General features: G+C 53.5%; 2 protein-coding genes across 3 annotated transcripts; both read right to left on the reverse strand.

The window, feature by feature from the left end:
* Positions 1-413: 413 nt before the first annotated feature.
* Positions 414-2,461, reverse strand: MCL1 (MCL1 apoptosis regulator, BCL2 family member). Its single transcript, XM_039702281.1, has 3 exons — positions 2,179-2,461; positions 1,145-1,257; positions 414-957 (listed from the first exon to the last, which is right to left on the reverse strand). The coding sequence occupies exons 1-3, from the start codon at positions 2,422-2,424 to the stop codon at positions 924-926; spliced, it is 393 nt and encodes a 130-aa protein (XP_039558215.1). The 5' UTR covers positions 2,425-2,461; the 3' UTR covers positions 414-923.
* Positions 2,462-9,206: 6,745 nt separating this feature from the next.
* On the reverse strand, positions 9,207-14,687 carry ENSA (endosulfine alpha). 2 transcript variants are annotated; one of them, XM_039702277.1, is made up of 4 exons: positions 14,484-14,687; positions 12,978-13,106; positions 11,535-11,701; positions 9,207-11,076 (listed from the first exon to the last, which is right to left on the reverse strand). In XM_039702277.1, the coding sequence occupies exons 1-4, from the start codon at positions 14,538-14,540 to the stop codon at positions 10,770-10,772; spliced, it is 660 nt and encodes a 219-aa protein (XP_039558211.1). In that variant the 5' UTR covers positions 14,541-14,687; the 3' UTR covers positions 9,207-10,769. The 2 variants fall into 2 exon arrangements, with proteins under 2 accessions (XP_039558211.1, XP_039558212.1); XM_039702278.1 differs by lacking the exon at positions 9,207-11,076 and having other exon boundaries at positions 11,255-11,701.
* Positions 14,688-15,081: the final 394 nt, after the last annotated feature.

Below are 15,081 nucleotides of genomic sequence, written 5' to 3' on the forward strand. Positions count from 1 at the left end.
AGGAAAAAACCCTTCCAAAAGCCAGGAATCCTGCATCCATCAGCAGCCACCAGCTGGGATCACACCTTCCTCTTCAGGAGCTGCTCCAGGGATGGCTCCGTGTCCTCCTGGGTGATTCGAGTCCAGCTCTTTGGGGTCTGCAGCCAAAATGTGGCCCTGGGCAGCCCCAGGCACCCAGTCCTCCAAAAATCTGGCGGTGGGCAGCCCCAGGGAGCCAGTCCTTCCAAAATCTGGCCCTGGGCAGCCCCAGGGAGCCAGTCCTCCCAAGAAGTGTCCCTGGCAGCCCAGGCTCACCGGATCATGTAGGCCAGGCTGGCCCCCAGGCCGGCCACCCCCGCGAAGGCCATCAGGACGTTCCGGATGCTGCCCTCCAGGTCCTCCACGCGTCTCTACACCCTCCCCAGCCCACTGGGGTTGTTCTTTTTACATAATTACAAAACGCATTTGTTATTTCTGAACTGTCTGTGTGCAGCCAAGGCTGTTTGGGGCAGGGACAGAGCTGGGGGTGACCCCCAGCCCCCCCAGGCCCCCATGCCATGGGGAGGAAAGGGGCTGGCAGGGCTCTGGCTGCAGGTGCAGGCTGGCACAGCATCCCCAGCGTGCAGTGCTTCTGCCCCAGAGCAACAGAGCTGCGAGTTCAGGCAGAGCAGCAGCAGCAGAAGGTGCCATTTCCAGGAAAAAATAAAAAAAAAAAACCAACACCCAAAAACCCACAACCACAACCCTGACAACATCTGCTCCGGGCTCAGCTGCCTCGCCCAGCCCTGGGGGAGAGCTGCTGGAGTTGGTTCCTCGGGGATCCACGTGAAGCAAAATCCACTTGAGCTCCTCCAGGCGAGGGGAAGAGAGGAAAAAACCCTTCCAAAAGCCAGGAATCCTGCATCCATCAGCAGCCACCAGCTGGGATCACACCCTCCTCTTCCTCAGGAGCTGCTCCAGGGATGGCTCCGTGTCCTCCTGGGTGATTTGAGTCCAGCTCTTTGGGGTCTGCAGCCAAAATGTGGCCCTGGGCAGCCCCAGGGACCCAGTCCTCCAAAAATCTGGCCCTGGGCAGCCCCAGGGAGCCAGTCCTTCCAAAATCTGGCCCTGGGCAGCCCCAGGGAGCCAGTCCTCCCAAGAAGTGTCCCTGGCAGCCCAGGCTCACCGGATCATGTAGGCCAGGCTGGCCCCCAGGCCGGCCACCCCCGCGAAGGCCATCAGGACGTTCCGGATGCTGCCCTCCAGGTCCTCCACGCGGAAAAAGTCCACAAAGCCCTCCTGGGAGAGACAGCAGGGCTGGTCAGAGCGGGGGAGAGCCTGCCTGGCACAGCCCCCAGACCCACTGCAGCCTCAAACAGCCCCAGCCCCATTTCACCCTGCTCATCCCCCGTGCTCCCCTAGACCCATTTTATCCTAAAATATCCCCAGCCCCATTTCAGCCTCAAACAGCCCCCAGTGTTCCCTCAGCCCCATTCAATCCTGCTCATCCCCAGCCTATTTAAGCCTAAAACACCCCCCAGTGTTCTCCCTGTGCTCCCCCAGCCCCATTTCATCCTAAAACATCCCCCAGCCCCATTTCAGCCTAAAATATCCCCCAACCCCATTTCATCCTGCTCATCCCCTGTGCTCCCCTAGACCCATTTCATCCTAAAACATCCCCCAGCCCCATTTCATCCTGCACATTCCCAGCCCCATTTCAGCCTCAAATATCCCCCAGACCCATTTCATCCTGATCATCCTCAGTGCTCCTCTTGACCCATTTTATCCTAAAATATCCCCCAGCCCCATTTCATCCTACAACATCCCCCAGCCCCATTTCAGCCTCAAACAGCCCCAGCCCCATTTCAGCCTCAAATATCCCCCAGCCCCATTTCATCCTGATCATCCTCAGTGCTCCTCTTGACCCATTTTATCCTAAAATATCCCCAGCCCCACTTCATCCTCAAACACCCCCAGCCCCATTTCAGCCACGGGCCAGCTCAGCCCCCCCAGGGCTGCCCTGCCTTTGGCAATGCAGCCCCAGGCTGGGCAGGAACACTCCAAAAAGTGATTTTTATCCCAAACCACTCAAGGCAGCTGATGCTGGGTAGCTCCTAACCCCCCCTGGGGACAGCGAGCCAGCCCTGCCACACACCCCAGCAGCAGGAAAAGGCTGAAATGCCGGGAAAGGCCCAGGAATCCTCAGGAATTGTGACTCACCCAGCCCCCCTGGCTCTCCAGCCACTCCCTCTTGGTCGAGACCAGGGCGTCCGTGATGATCCCAGCCAGGGGCCCGATGCTCTGCTCCTGCTTGATGCTCTTCAGGTGCTTGGCCACGAAGGCCCCGAAGGCCACCAGCGTCACCACCCGGCCCCAGTTGGTCACCCCATCGCTGAACACGTGGGCAGCCACCTCCACCACGGCCTGCAGGTCTTCTTCCTGCTGGATCTGCAGCTTGCGCAGCATTCCTGCAAAATTCCGGGGGTTTAGGGGCAGGGAACACCCCCAGCAGGGGCAGGGAGGGTGGGACTCTCCCCAAAAATGGAGTTTGGGATGGAGACCCTCCCCAAAAATGGAGTTTGGGATGGAGACCCTCCCCAAAAATGGAGTTTGGGATGGAGACCCTCCCCCAAAATGGAGTTTGGGATGGAGAGTGAGCTCTGCTGCCCTTCTGCTGCCCTGCCTCATCTGGGCCAGACTAAAGACAGTCCCTGGCACATTTTAATTCCTTTTTCCTGTCTCAAGGACACAGCAGCAAACACCCCCAGGAGTGGCAGGGAGGGTAGGACCCCCCCAAAAAAGGGAGTTTGGGATGGAGATTTGAGTTCTGCTGCCCTGCCTCATCTGGGCCAGACAAAACGCAACCCCTGGCACATTTTAATTCATTTTTCCTGTCTTGGGGACATGCCACCAAACAGCCCAGGAGGGGCAGGGAGGGGTGGGACCCCCAAAACTGGAATTTGGGATGGAGAGTGAGCTCTGCTGCCCTGCCTCATCTGGGCCAGACAAAAAAAACAACCCCTGGCACATTTTAGTTCCTTTTTCCTGTCTCAGCTGTGGTGTCTGAGCACGTCACACTGCCCTGTGTCAAGGTTTCCACATCAGAAGCACAGCCTGGGGAGGGCAGAGAGCAAAGGCAGTGCCCCAAAGCAGGCAGATGTATCGCCAGTTTTAAATTTTAGTAGTTTAAAATTAATTTTAATGTAAATAATTTTTTAAAAATAATTTAAATAGTAAAATAATAAAAATAAATAGAATAATAAAAATAAATAAAATAGTTTAAATAAATAAAATAGTTTAAATAAATAATTTTTTAATAATTTAAATTAAAATAAAAATAATTTAAATTGATAAAATAATTTAAATTAAATAATAAAATAATATAAATTTAAAATAACTTGAATTATGTTAAAATAATTTAAATTAAAATAAAATTAAAATAACTTAAATTAATAAAATAATTAAAATAAAATAAGATTATTTACTTTGAAATAATTTATATTACTTTAAGATAATTTAAACTAATTTAAATTAAAATAAAAGAAAAATAATTTAACAATATAATTTAAATTCAATAATAAAATAATTTTTAAATTTTTATTTATTTTAAATAATGTAAAATAATTTAAAATTAAACTTTAAATTATTTTTAAATCTAATTTAAAATTAAATTTAAATTATTTCATTCATTGTAACTGTGCCTGGCAGAGCAGAACCCCCAGCTCGAGCTGCCGAGAAGCAGAAGCGAGCGCAGGTTTCCGAAAGCGAAAGGGTCGCTGCTGCTGCTGCTCAGAGCTGCAGGAAGCGCCCCCGGCAGTTCCTGCTGCCCTGGGAAACCACCCGGGCCCACGTCAGCCCCGACATTCCTCCCGGAGCATCATCCGCAGGCACGTCCGGGACTGGGGCCGGGAACTGAGCCCAGTGACCCCAGGGGGAATTGGGGCCGGGAACTGAGCCCAGTGATCCCACTGGGAATTGGGAACAGGAACTGAGCCCAGTGATCCCAGGGGGAGCTGGGGCCGGGAACTGAGCCCAGTGACCCCAGGGGGAGCTGGGGCCGGGAACTGATCCCAGTGACCCCAGTGGGAATTGGGCCAGGAACTGAGCCCAGTGATCCCACTGGGAATTGGGGCCAGGAACTGAGCCCAGTGATCCCAGTGGGAATTGGGCCAGGAACTGAGCCCAGTGATCCCAGTGGGAATTGGGGCCGGGAACTGATCCCAGCGATCCCACTGGGAATTGGGGCTGGGAACTGATCCCAGTGATCCCACTAATCCCAGTGACCCCAGTGGGAACTGGGGCCAGGAACTGAGCCCAGCGATCCCAGTGGGAGCTGGGGCCAGGAACTGATCCCAGCGATCCCACTAATCCCAGTGATCCCACTGGGAATTGGGGCCAGGAACTGATCCCAGTGACCCCACTAATCCCAGTGATCCCACTGGGAATTGGGAACAGGAACTGATCCCAGTGATCCCACTAATCCCAGTGATCCCAGTGGGAACTGGGGCCGGGAACTGATCCCAGTGACCCCAGTGGGAATTGGGGCCAGGAACTGGGCCCAGCGATCCCACTGGGAATTGGGGCCAGGAACTGAGCCCAGTGACCCCACTGGGAACTGGGGCCGGGAACTGATCCCAGTGGGAACTGGGAACAGGCACTGATCCCAGTGATCCTGCTGGGAATTGGGGTCAGGAACTGATCCCAGTGGGAGCTGGGAACAGGAACTGATCCCATTGATCCCACTGGGAACTGGGGCCAGGAACTGACCCCACTGGGAACTGGGGCCAGGAACTGACCCCACTGGGAATTGGGACAGGAACTGACCCCACTGCCTCTGCCTTTCCCAGCAGCACAGCTCAGGATGAAACCGAAGCTCTTTGTGTTCCATAAACAAAAAAGGAAGGAGCCAAAAAAAAAGGGACGAGCTGAGGAAACGGCACATCCTCCTGCAAGGAGGGGGGTGCTTCACCAGACAGCACCCTGACACTGCCAGGAACCCCAAAACTGCTACAGGGGCCCTAAAACTGCTACAGGAACCCCAAAACAGCTACAGGAACCCAAAACCAGCTAGAGGAACCCCAAAACTGCTGCAGGGACCCCAAAACTGCTGCAGGAACCTGCACTCTAACACTCAACAGGGACCCCAAAACTCCTACAGAAATCTGCACCCCGACATCCTAAAACTGCTACAGGAACCTACACCCTAACACCCCCTAGGCACTCCAAAACAGCTACAGGAACCCAAAACCAGCCAGAGGAACCCCAAAACTGCTGCAGGGACCTGCACCCGGACACCCCAAAACTGGTGCAGGAACCTGCATCCTAAAACCCCAACAGTGAGTGACACAAACCAGCTCCAAGTGGTCACTTCCCACTTCCAGCTCACCCCCAGGCCAGGCTCTGGGGTCACAGCTGCCCCAGGGCCTGCAGAAGGGGGGAAATGCCTGAAAATGGATTTCCCAGAGAAATCTGGGATCTCTGCAGTGCCCAGGGCCGGGCTGGACAGGGCTGGGATGGTGGGAGGTGCCCCTGCCCTGGCACTGGGTGAGTTTTTGGGTCTGTTTCAACCCAAACCATTCCATGGTTATGTGAGAGCACTGCCCAAAAATCCCCTTGCACCTGAACTGGGGGGTGGGGAGCTGAAACTCCCGAGCTAACTATGGATGCTTGAGATTAAACACATTAAACCAGATTTCCCATGGAAGCTCTGGCTGCCCCCGGATCCCTGGCAGTGCTGGACAGGACTTGGAGCACCCTGGGAGGGTGGGAGGTGTCCCTGCACATTTTAGAGGAGTTTTAAAGTCTATTTCAACCCAAACCATTCCACAGTTATGTGAACACATTGCCCAAAAATCCCCTTGCACCTAAACTTGGTGGGGGTGAGGATCTAACTCCTAACCTCACTAATCTTTGGATGCTCAGGATTAAATAAATTAAACCAGATTTCCCAGAGCAGCTCTGGCTGCCCCCAGATCCCTGGAAGTGCTGGATAGGGCTTGGAGCACCCTGAGATGGTGGAAAGTGTCCTTGCTCGTGGCACTGGATGAGTTTTTGGGTCTGTTTCAACCCAAACCATTCCATGGCTCTATGAGAACTTTGCTCAGGAGAATTCCCCCCACCAAAAACCCCCTTGCACCTAAACTGGGAGGGGGTGAGGATCTGAAACTCCTGAGCTCACCAATCTTTGAATTCAATACATAAAAACCAGATTTCCCAGAGCAGCTGGGGCTGCCCCTGGGAGTGTCCAAGGCCAGGCTGGACAGGTTGGAGCACCCTGGGAAGGTGGAAAATGTCCTTCCTTGTGGGACTGGATGAGTTTTAAAATCTATTTCAACCCAAACCATCCCATGGCTGTATGAGCACATTTCCCCTTGCACCTAAACTTGGGGGAGTAAGGAGCTGAAATTCCTGAGCTCCCCAATCTTTGGGATTAAACACATTAAAATAGATTTCCCAGGGAAGCTGTGGCTGCCCTGGATCCCTGGGAGTGCCCAGAGGCAGCAACCTGGGATGGTGGGAGGTGTCCCTGCCTGTTTTGGATGAGTTTTAAAGTCTGGTTCAACCCAGACCATGGTTCTGTGCATTGCCCAGGAGAATTCCCCCCACCAAAAACCCCCTTGCACCAAAACTGTGAGGGGGTGAGGATCTGAAATTGCTGAGCTCCCCAGTCTTTGGATTCAATACCTAAAAACCAGATTTCCCAGGGAAGCTGTGGCTGGACAGTTTGGAGCACCCTGGGAAGGTGGAAAATGCCCTTGCTCGTGGGACTGGATGAGTTGTAAAATCTATTTGAACCCAAACCACTGCACGGCTGTACGAGCACATCACCCGGAGGAATCCCCCCAGTGGAAGCCCCCTGCCCTGGGCCGGGGCGCGGAGCCGGCCCCGCGGAGCCGCCCGGGATCGCCCGCGGCCAGCCCGGGAGGATCCGGGCTAATCTGTAACCACATTATCTGCTCCGCACACACCAGCAGCGCCTTTTCCTCGTCCGCACCGAGCAAAGTTCACTTTCGTATATTTTATATAGAAGAATATATATTCCATATTTTTATATAGAATAAATAGATATTCTATATTTGTATATAGAAGAAGGAATATAGATTCTGTATTTTTCTATTGAAGAGGAAATATGTATTCCATATTTTATATAGAACTAATATATATTCTATATTTTTATATGCAAGAATAAATATATCTTCTATATTTTTATATAGAAGAATAAATAGATACTCTATATTTTATATAGAAGAATATATATTCCATATTTTTATATAGAATAAATAGATATTCTATATTTGTATATAGAAGAAGGAATATAGATTCTGTATTTTTCTATTGAAGAGGAAATATGTATTCCATATTTTATATAGAACTAATATATATTCTATATTTTTATATGCAAGAATAAATAAATCTATATTTTTATATAGAAGAAGAAACATATTCTGCATCCCAGTGGGGTTTGGGGACAGGAGATCCCCGTGCCTTGGGGATGGAAAGCCAAGTGCTGGGGAGCACAGCTCCTCCTGCCCAGGGAGCCCTGGGAGCTGCCCCCTCCCTGTCCCCACATTTTTGGGGACAAATCGTGACCAATCCCAGGCCTCTGTGCTGTGTTTGGGGCACTGGGAGCTGCCACGTCTCTGGGCAGCATTTTGGGGACAAATTGTGACCAATGCAAGCATCCTGAGCATCACTTTGTTGTTTGGAGCTGCCAGATCCCTGGCCAACATTTTTGGGGACAAACTGTGAGGAATCCAGGCCTCTGTCACCATCACTGTGCTCTGTTTGGGGCACTGGGAGCTGCCACCTCCCTGGGCAGCAGTTCTGGGGACAAACTGGGACAAATCCAAACATCCCGAGCATCATTTTGCTCTGTTTGGAGCTGCCAGATCCCTGTCCCCACATTTTTGGGGACAAACTGGGACAAATCCAAGCTCACTGTGCTCTGTTTGGAGCTGCCACCTCCCCTGTCCCATTTTTTGGGGACAAACTGTGACCAATCCAATCTCACTGTGCTGTTTGGAGCACTGAGTGCTGCCACCTCCTTGTCCTCACATTTTTGGGGACAAACTGTCCAATTCCAGCCCTCTGTGCTGTTTGGAGCTGCCACCTCCCTGTCCCCACATTTTTGGGGACAAACTGACGAATGCCAGCCCCCCGTGCTGTCTGGAGCAGGCTGTGGTGGGCACAGCCCCCTCCCCACACCCCGGAGCCCTCAAAACCAGCAAACCCAGGGTGGTTTTCATCCCCCTGGGGTCCCCAGCCCCTGTCCCCTGCCACCCCCCAAGCAGGGCTGCCTGGGGGGGTCCAGCAGGATGAAATTCGTCCCTCCCAAAATCCTTCCCGTGGCCCCAAGGAATGTGTCCTTGTCTGGAAGAGAATTCTTGGCAGCAGGAGCGAGCACAGGGAGCTCTGGCAGCACCCAGCACATTTTTGGGAGGTGCTGCCAAGCTTTAGAACAAACAAGCTGGAACAACGTGTCCCTGCCTGTCCCCCGAGGGTGCCTGGGGACCTGGGTGGCCTCCAGGGCTTGGGAATTCCCAGTTCTGGGGAATCCAGAGAGTCCCAGGCCAGGGAGAGCTGCGGGGGAAAGGTCGGGGCTGAGAATGCCACAGGTGGGGACAGAGGAAGGGGCTGGACATGGCCAGGAGCAAAGGGAGCCTGGAGACAGCCTCAGGGTGGCACTGGGGACAGACGTGGCCACGCTGGGACAATGTGGAAGTGTTTTTGCAGCTGGAGCAAAGATTTGTGTTGGTAAAACCCCTCCCAGCCAAGGTGGCACAATGGGAGACCCCAAAAATGGGAGACCCAAAAGTGGGAGACCCCAAAAATGGGAGACCCCAACCCACCCAGCAGCACGAGAGGTGGGCAGGGGGTGCCAGCATCACCCCCTGCCCTCTCAGTGCCCACCCAGCTCTGGGGTGGGGTGGAGAAGGCCCTGCCACGGTGCCAAACCCAGAGCTGCTCCTGCTGGGGCTCATCCTGGGCTGGGCAGTCCCTGCTCCCTCCTGCACCTGGAAAAGCAGGGACACACAAGGCTGGGGGTGTGCCCACACGTTTGGGGGTGTCCCCACACATTTAGGGGGTGTCCCCTCCCTCTGCCCCCCGCCCCAGCACAGGGACAGCCCCAGAGCAGCAATGCCCCTTTGCATTTTTCCCTTTATTTCCTCTTTTGGGTTTTATTTCCCCTTTTTTTGGGGGGAGGTTTAATAAAAAGCAAGCACAGCAGTCCAGAAGAGGTGAACATGTAAAAAAATTATATATATATTTATTTTATATATATATATTTGTTATCTATTTACAAGATGGCTGGGACAGACAGCAGGACATCCAAGGAGGGTGTGCAGCCACTGCCCCAGCCAGGTCACACAGGGGCTGGGGGCCACAGCAGGACCCTGTGGGGACAAGGACAGCTCCCAAAGCCTCCACACTCCTTGCCCCCTCCCCAGAGTGGCCAGGAGCAGCCCAGGGCTGTTTCATGCAGGAAGCACCTGAAGGCAGACACACATTCCAGCACACCCTGGGTAAACACTCCTGGCAAGCCAGGGAAGTGACACAGGTGACACAAGTGACACACAAAGGTTCCCAGGGAACGCCCAGGTGAGCAGGAACACACAGGAGGAAAACCCAGCCTGGGCATCCTCACTCCTGCCTCCCTTCCTCTGGTTCTTGGGGCTGAACTGGGGCAGGTTTTGGGGCACAGCTGTGCCCACGTTTGTCCCTGCATGGAAAAGTGGCAGCCAGGAGGGGACAGTGCCACCCCCAGCCCTGGCTCTGCAGGTTCTAAGGTTTGGGGATTTGTTGTGATGTTGGTGTTAATTTGGGGTTTTGTTATTTTTTTCCCCAGGTTTGAGACAAAACAAAAACAAAAAGGGGAAAAAATAGGAGAAAAAGAAAGAAATCCAAGCTTGAGATGTCCAACACTTTCAAAGCACAGCTTTGCCTCAACACCCTTCAAACTCCACCTTGTTTCTGGTGCTTTTTCTCCCTTTCTGGGTGGTTCCTGCCAGTCCTGCCTCTCTCCCTCCCTCCACAACCAGTGCCAGCAGCACAAATCCCTCCCTGGGCTGCCTGGGCAGGGCTCTGCAGAGTCCTGAGCTCCTCCTGCTGCTGCTGCTGCTGCACTCAGCTCCAGCTGTGCCCCCCTGGCCACAAGGGACCAGGGACAGAGAAACTGCCCCAAGGCCTTGGGGCAGCTGAGCCACCCTGGCCAAATTCAGCCAAACCCCTCTGGCCAAATTCAGCCAAGCCCTTCTGGTTTTATCCCTCTGTTTTTGTCCCTCTGGCCAAATTCAGCCAAACCCCTCTGGCCAAATTCAGCCAAGCCCTTCTGGCTGCATCCCTCTGGCCAAGCTCAGTCAGGCCCCTCTGGTTTTGTCCCTCTTGGTTTTATCCCTCTAACCAAATTCAGACAAGACCCTCTGGCCAAATCCAGCCAAACCCCTCTGGTTTTTTCCCTCTGGCCAAGCTCAATTAAGCCCTTCTCATTTTGTCCCTCTGGTCAAATTCAGTCAGGCCCCTCTGGTTTTATCCCTCTGATCAAGCTCAGCCAAATCCTTCTGGTTTTGTCCCTCTGGCCAAATTCAGTCAAACCCCTCTGGTTCTGTCCCTCTGGCCAAGCTCAGCCCAGCTCCTCCAGCTGAGGTGGGGCTCTACCCACAAAGCACCCAAAGGTGTTTCAGACACTGCCCAGCCCTGTCCCACCCCTCTGGACATGCTGTCCCCTGGGAGCTGAGCCAGGGACACATCCCAGCCAGCTCAGCCCAGAAACAGCTCAGCCCCTGGAATTTTTATCATCTTGGCCAATTTCTTCACTTTGAAGCTCTAAAGCACACACCTGACCATGCCTGCAGAGCTGGGGTCACACCTGTGAGAGCTGGGGTCACAATTTCCAAATCTGGGATCACAATTTCCAGATCTGGGATCACACGTGTGAGATCAGGAACCACACTTTCCAAATCTGGGATCACTCTTTCCATACCTGGGATCACACCTGCCAGATCTGGGATCCCACTTTCCAGATCTGGGATGACTCTTTGCAGACCTGGGATCACACCTGTGAGATTTGGGATCACAACTTCCAGGTCTGAGATCACAATTTCCAGATCTGGGCTCACTCTCCTGCCCAGCTGCCTCAGCCTCTGTGACCCCAACCCCTGAAATCCCTTCCCACACCCCAGCCCTGCCCTCTGCTCTCCTCCAGGTGCCTGCCCCAAGCCCCCTGTGCCCCTCTGGGGCTCTCCCAGCCAGGAAGGGGCAGAGCTCCCCCTGTGAGCCAGGATGGTGCCAGGATGGTGCCAGGATGGCTCCTCTGGGGCTCTCCCAGCCAGGAAGGGGCAGAGCTCCCCCTGTGAGCCAGGATGGTGCCAAACAGCAGCAAAATTAAGGCAAAGCCTCTCTGTGAGGAAGGGCCAAGCCAGCCCTGCCCCCCATCAGCCCCGGGCTGTGTTTGCTGGCAAGACTCAAACAGCTCCGTGGATTCTGGTGCTCCCTCCCCTATGGTACAGTGAACTCAATCCATTTAGCCAAAAAAAAGAGACAAGAAGAGGGCAGCCCCCAGCTGGGGGTGCAGCTACCCTGCCAGCTTGCTGGTGACCAGCGAGGATTTCCTCTGGGGCAGGTCCTGGGGCGTGGGGATGTGGTCTCCTGTCACCAGGTTCTTGTCAGGCCCCGCACTCGGCAGCTGCTTGTTCTTCATCTTGGCCTTGGCCATGTTGTAGTCACCAGAATCAAAGTATTTTTGCTGGAAAAAGGAGAAATGTTTGGGTTAGTGGGTGTGCAGGGAAACAGGAGCCTTTGGGGAGGCCAAATTGGGATTGGGAGTGCAGGAACAAGGACTGGGATTGGGTGTGCAGGAGCAGGGGAACAGGAACACAGCCTTTGGGGAGGCCAAATTGGGATTGGGGTTGAGTGTGCAGGATTTGGGGCTGGGATTGACTGTGCAGGAGTACAGGAACAGCAGAGCCATGAGGATGCTTTAGAAAAGGCTAAATTTGGATTGGGATTGGCTGTGCAGGATTTGGGGTTGGGATTGGCTGTGCAGGATTTGGGGTTGGCTGTGCAGGATTTGGGACTGGCTGTGCAGGATTTGGGGTTGGCTGTGCAGGATTTGGGGCTGGGGTTGGCTGTGCAGGATTTGGGGCTGGGATTGGCTGTGCAGGATTTGGGGTTGGCTGTGCAGGATCAGGATTTGGGGTTGGCTCTGCAGGATTTGGGGCTGGCTGTGCAGGATTTGGGGCTGGCTCTGCAGGAGCAGGGGACAGCAGAGCCACGAGGACCCTTCAGGGAGTGCTGGGCTGCCCCGAGGCAGGCCGTGAGAAGATGGCACAAGGGGAACTCCCAGCAGGAGCTGGGCCAGGCCCAAGAGGCCTTTGGCCAGCAGGCAGTGACTCGGGCAGGGCTGGGCCTGACTCGGGGCACGGGGACACACCCAGCTGGGCTGGCACCTGGGCAGGGCAGCGCCCAGCCCTGCCCCTGGGCCCGGGCACCACGGGGACACCGCAGAGAGCTGGGATCAGCTGAGCTGGGATCAACCTGAGAGCTGGGATCAACCTGAGAACTGGGATCAGCTGGGAGCTGGGATCAACTGAGCTGGGATCAACTGAGCTGGGATCAGCTGGGAGCTGGGATCAGCTGAGCTGGGATCAACTGCCAGGGCTGGGATCAACTGAGAGAGCTGGGATCAGCTGGGAGAGCTGGGATCAACTGAGCTGGGATCAGCTGCCAGGGCTGGGATCAGCTGAGAGAGCTGGGATCAGCTGGGATCAACTGAGCTGGGATCAGCTGCCAGGGCTGGGATCAGATTTGGGATCACACCTGTGACGTTTGGGATCACACTTTCCAGGTTTGGGATCACATTTGGGATCACAGTGCCAGGTTTTTTCCTTCCCCCCCCCCATTTTTTCCCCAGGTTTCCCATTCCTTCCCAATTTCCCCCATGTCTCCAGTTATTTTTCCCATTTTCCCCTTTTCAGGCCAGAGCAGGATCTCCTGGGGCTGGGGGTCCCTCTGTCCCTCACCCCTTTCTGCAGCCTCTTCATGAGGAAATCTGAGCCCCCAGGCTTCTGGCCCAGGTTGGGGTATTTGGCCTTGAGCTTGGCCTCCTCTGCCCTCTCGGGGGAAATGGCCTTGTCCTTCTCCTGGGAGTCCTGAAAGAGAAAAAACCACAGATTTACTTATTAATGAAATTTACATTGTTCATTGCGGCATTAACTTACATTTGCATTTATTTATTAAATTAAAACGTATTTATTAAAATTATATTGTTTATTATGTCATTCATTTACATTCACTTATTAAATTAAAATTTAGTAAATAAAATTTGCATTGCTTATTATGTCAATAATTTACATTTACTTTTAAAATAAAAATTTATTTATTAAATTAAAACGTATTTATTAAAATTATATTGTTTATTATGTCATTAATTTACATTCACTTATTAAATTAAAATTTAGTAAATAAAATTTGCATTGCTTATTATGTCAATAATTTACATTTACTTTTAAAATAAAAATTTATTTATTAAATAAAATTGACATCATTTATTGTGGCATTAATTTACAATTATTAAATAAAGTTTACTAAAGAACATTGACATTATTATATTATTAATTTACATTTATTTATTAAAGCTTATTAAGTACAATTTACATTATTTATTACAATATTAATTTGCACTTAATTCTTGGATTTTAGGCTGAATTTTAGGCTGGATTTTGGGAAGGAATTCCTGGATTTTGGGGAGGAATTCCTGGATTTTGGGGAGGAATTCCTGGATTTTGGGCTGGATTTTAGGAAGGAATTCCTAGATTTTGGGGAGGAATTCCTGAATTTTGGGCTGGATTTTGGGGAATTCCTGGATTTGTCTGTGCTGGGAAGGACTTTGGGGGATCTCAGGTAGGATTTGGGCATCCTGGGGAGGATTTCAGGAATTCCAGGCAGAGGAATTCCTGGATTTGTGTGTGCTGGGAAGGACTTTGGGGGATCTCAGGTAGGATTTGGGGATCCTGGGGAGGATTTTGGGGTCTGAGAGCAGCAGCCAAAGCTCTGTCCCCTGAAACCACTGCAGAATCTCGGGCTCATCCTGGGGAGGATTTCAGGAATTCCAGGCAGGATTTTGGGGACCCTGGGGAGGATTTTGGGGTCTGAGAGCAGCAGCCAAAGCTCTGTCCCCTGAAACCACTGCAGGATCTCGGGCTGCTCCCCTCAGCTCCCGGTGACCCCAGTCCCAGTGACCCCAGTCCCATCGACCCCAATCCCAGTGACCCCCATCCCATCCCACCCCAGTGCCCCCAGTCCCACCCCAGTGACCCCAGTCCCATCCCACCACGCACCCCCCACGCCGCCATCCATCCTAATCCGGAAGTCCCGCCCACCCCCTGCCCCGTAGCCAATCAGAGCTCGGTTTTCGCCAGACGGACAACAAACCCAACCAATCCCCGCTCAGGACTGGAAAGAGGGACGTGCGGCCGAGCCAGTGGGAGCCCGCCCGACACCCCCTCAGGCCCCCGGGGTTCCCCCACCTGTTTCTCCTGCCCGGTCTCCTCCGTGAGGGCGCCGGTGCCGAGCGGGGCTGCCATGGCGGCGAGGGGGGAGCTCCGCGCTCCCTCCGCTGCGTCCGGCCCCGCGCCCTGCTCCAAAATGGCCGCCACCGCCTCCACCGCCTCAGCTGCGTGACGGACAGCAGCTCCGGCCAATGAACGCAGAGAAGCGGCCGCAATGACATCACAGCTGACCAATCAGTGCGCGCGGGGGCGGGGCACTAAGAGGGGGCGGTGCAAGCAAAAGGGCGTGGCAGCAATGACTGGCCTTAACAGCGACCAATGGAAAACGAGAGATAGCGAGTGGGCGGGGAAAGAGGCGTGCCTTCCCCGGTCCGGCAGCGCCGCGGGTTCGAGACCGGGGCCGGGAGGGTGCGGGGACACCGCGGGGCACCGGGGGACACCGAAACCCCCCGGAAAGGAAAAGGGGCCCGGGCGAGGAGGGAGCTCACCCCACCCACCAGCTGAGACCGCCCGCAGCCCCGGCCCTGCCGGTGCCCTGGAAACGGCAGCGCCCACCGAAACACGCACAGAGCCCGGGCTCGGAGAAATCCAAATTTTAACTGGACTGCAGGAGAAT

This window comes from Passer montanus, unplaced genomic scaffold, assembly GCF_014805655.1.
Source record: "Passer montanus isolate IOZ18808 unplaced genomic scaffold, ASM1480565v1 scaffold154, whole genome shotgun sequence".
NCBI lineage: Eukaryota > Metazoa > Chordata > Aves > Passeriformes > Passeridae > Passer > Passer montanus.

Bases quoted from the DNA above. Each gene is read 5' to 3' on its own strand.
- MCL1 (XM_039702281.1), bottom strand. From the start codon at position 2,424: ATGCTGCGCAAGCTGCAGATCCAGCAGGAAGAAGACCTGCAGGCCGTG. The intron at 1,258-2,178 runs GTGAGTCACAAT...TGTCTCTCCCAG, and splicing joins TGGAGAGCCAGGGGGGCTGG to GAGGGCTTTGTGGACTTTTT. The intron at 958-1,144 runs GTGAGCCTGGGC...CAAATCACCCAG, and splicing joins AGCCTGGCCTACATGATCCG to GAGGACACGGAGCCATCCCT.
- ENSA (XM_039702277.1), bottom strand. From the start codon at position 14,540: ATGGCAGCCCCGCTCGGCACCGGCGCCCTCACGGAGGAGACCGGGCAG. The intron at 13,107-14,483 runs GTGGGGGAACCC...TTTCTCTTTCAG, and splicing joins AGACCGGGCAGGAGAAACAG to GACTCCCAGGAGAAGGACAA. The intron at 11,077-11,534 runs GTAGCTGCACCC...GCTGGGCAGGAG, and splicing joins GTCACCAGCAAGCTGGCAGG to AGTGAGCCCAGATCTGGAAA.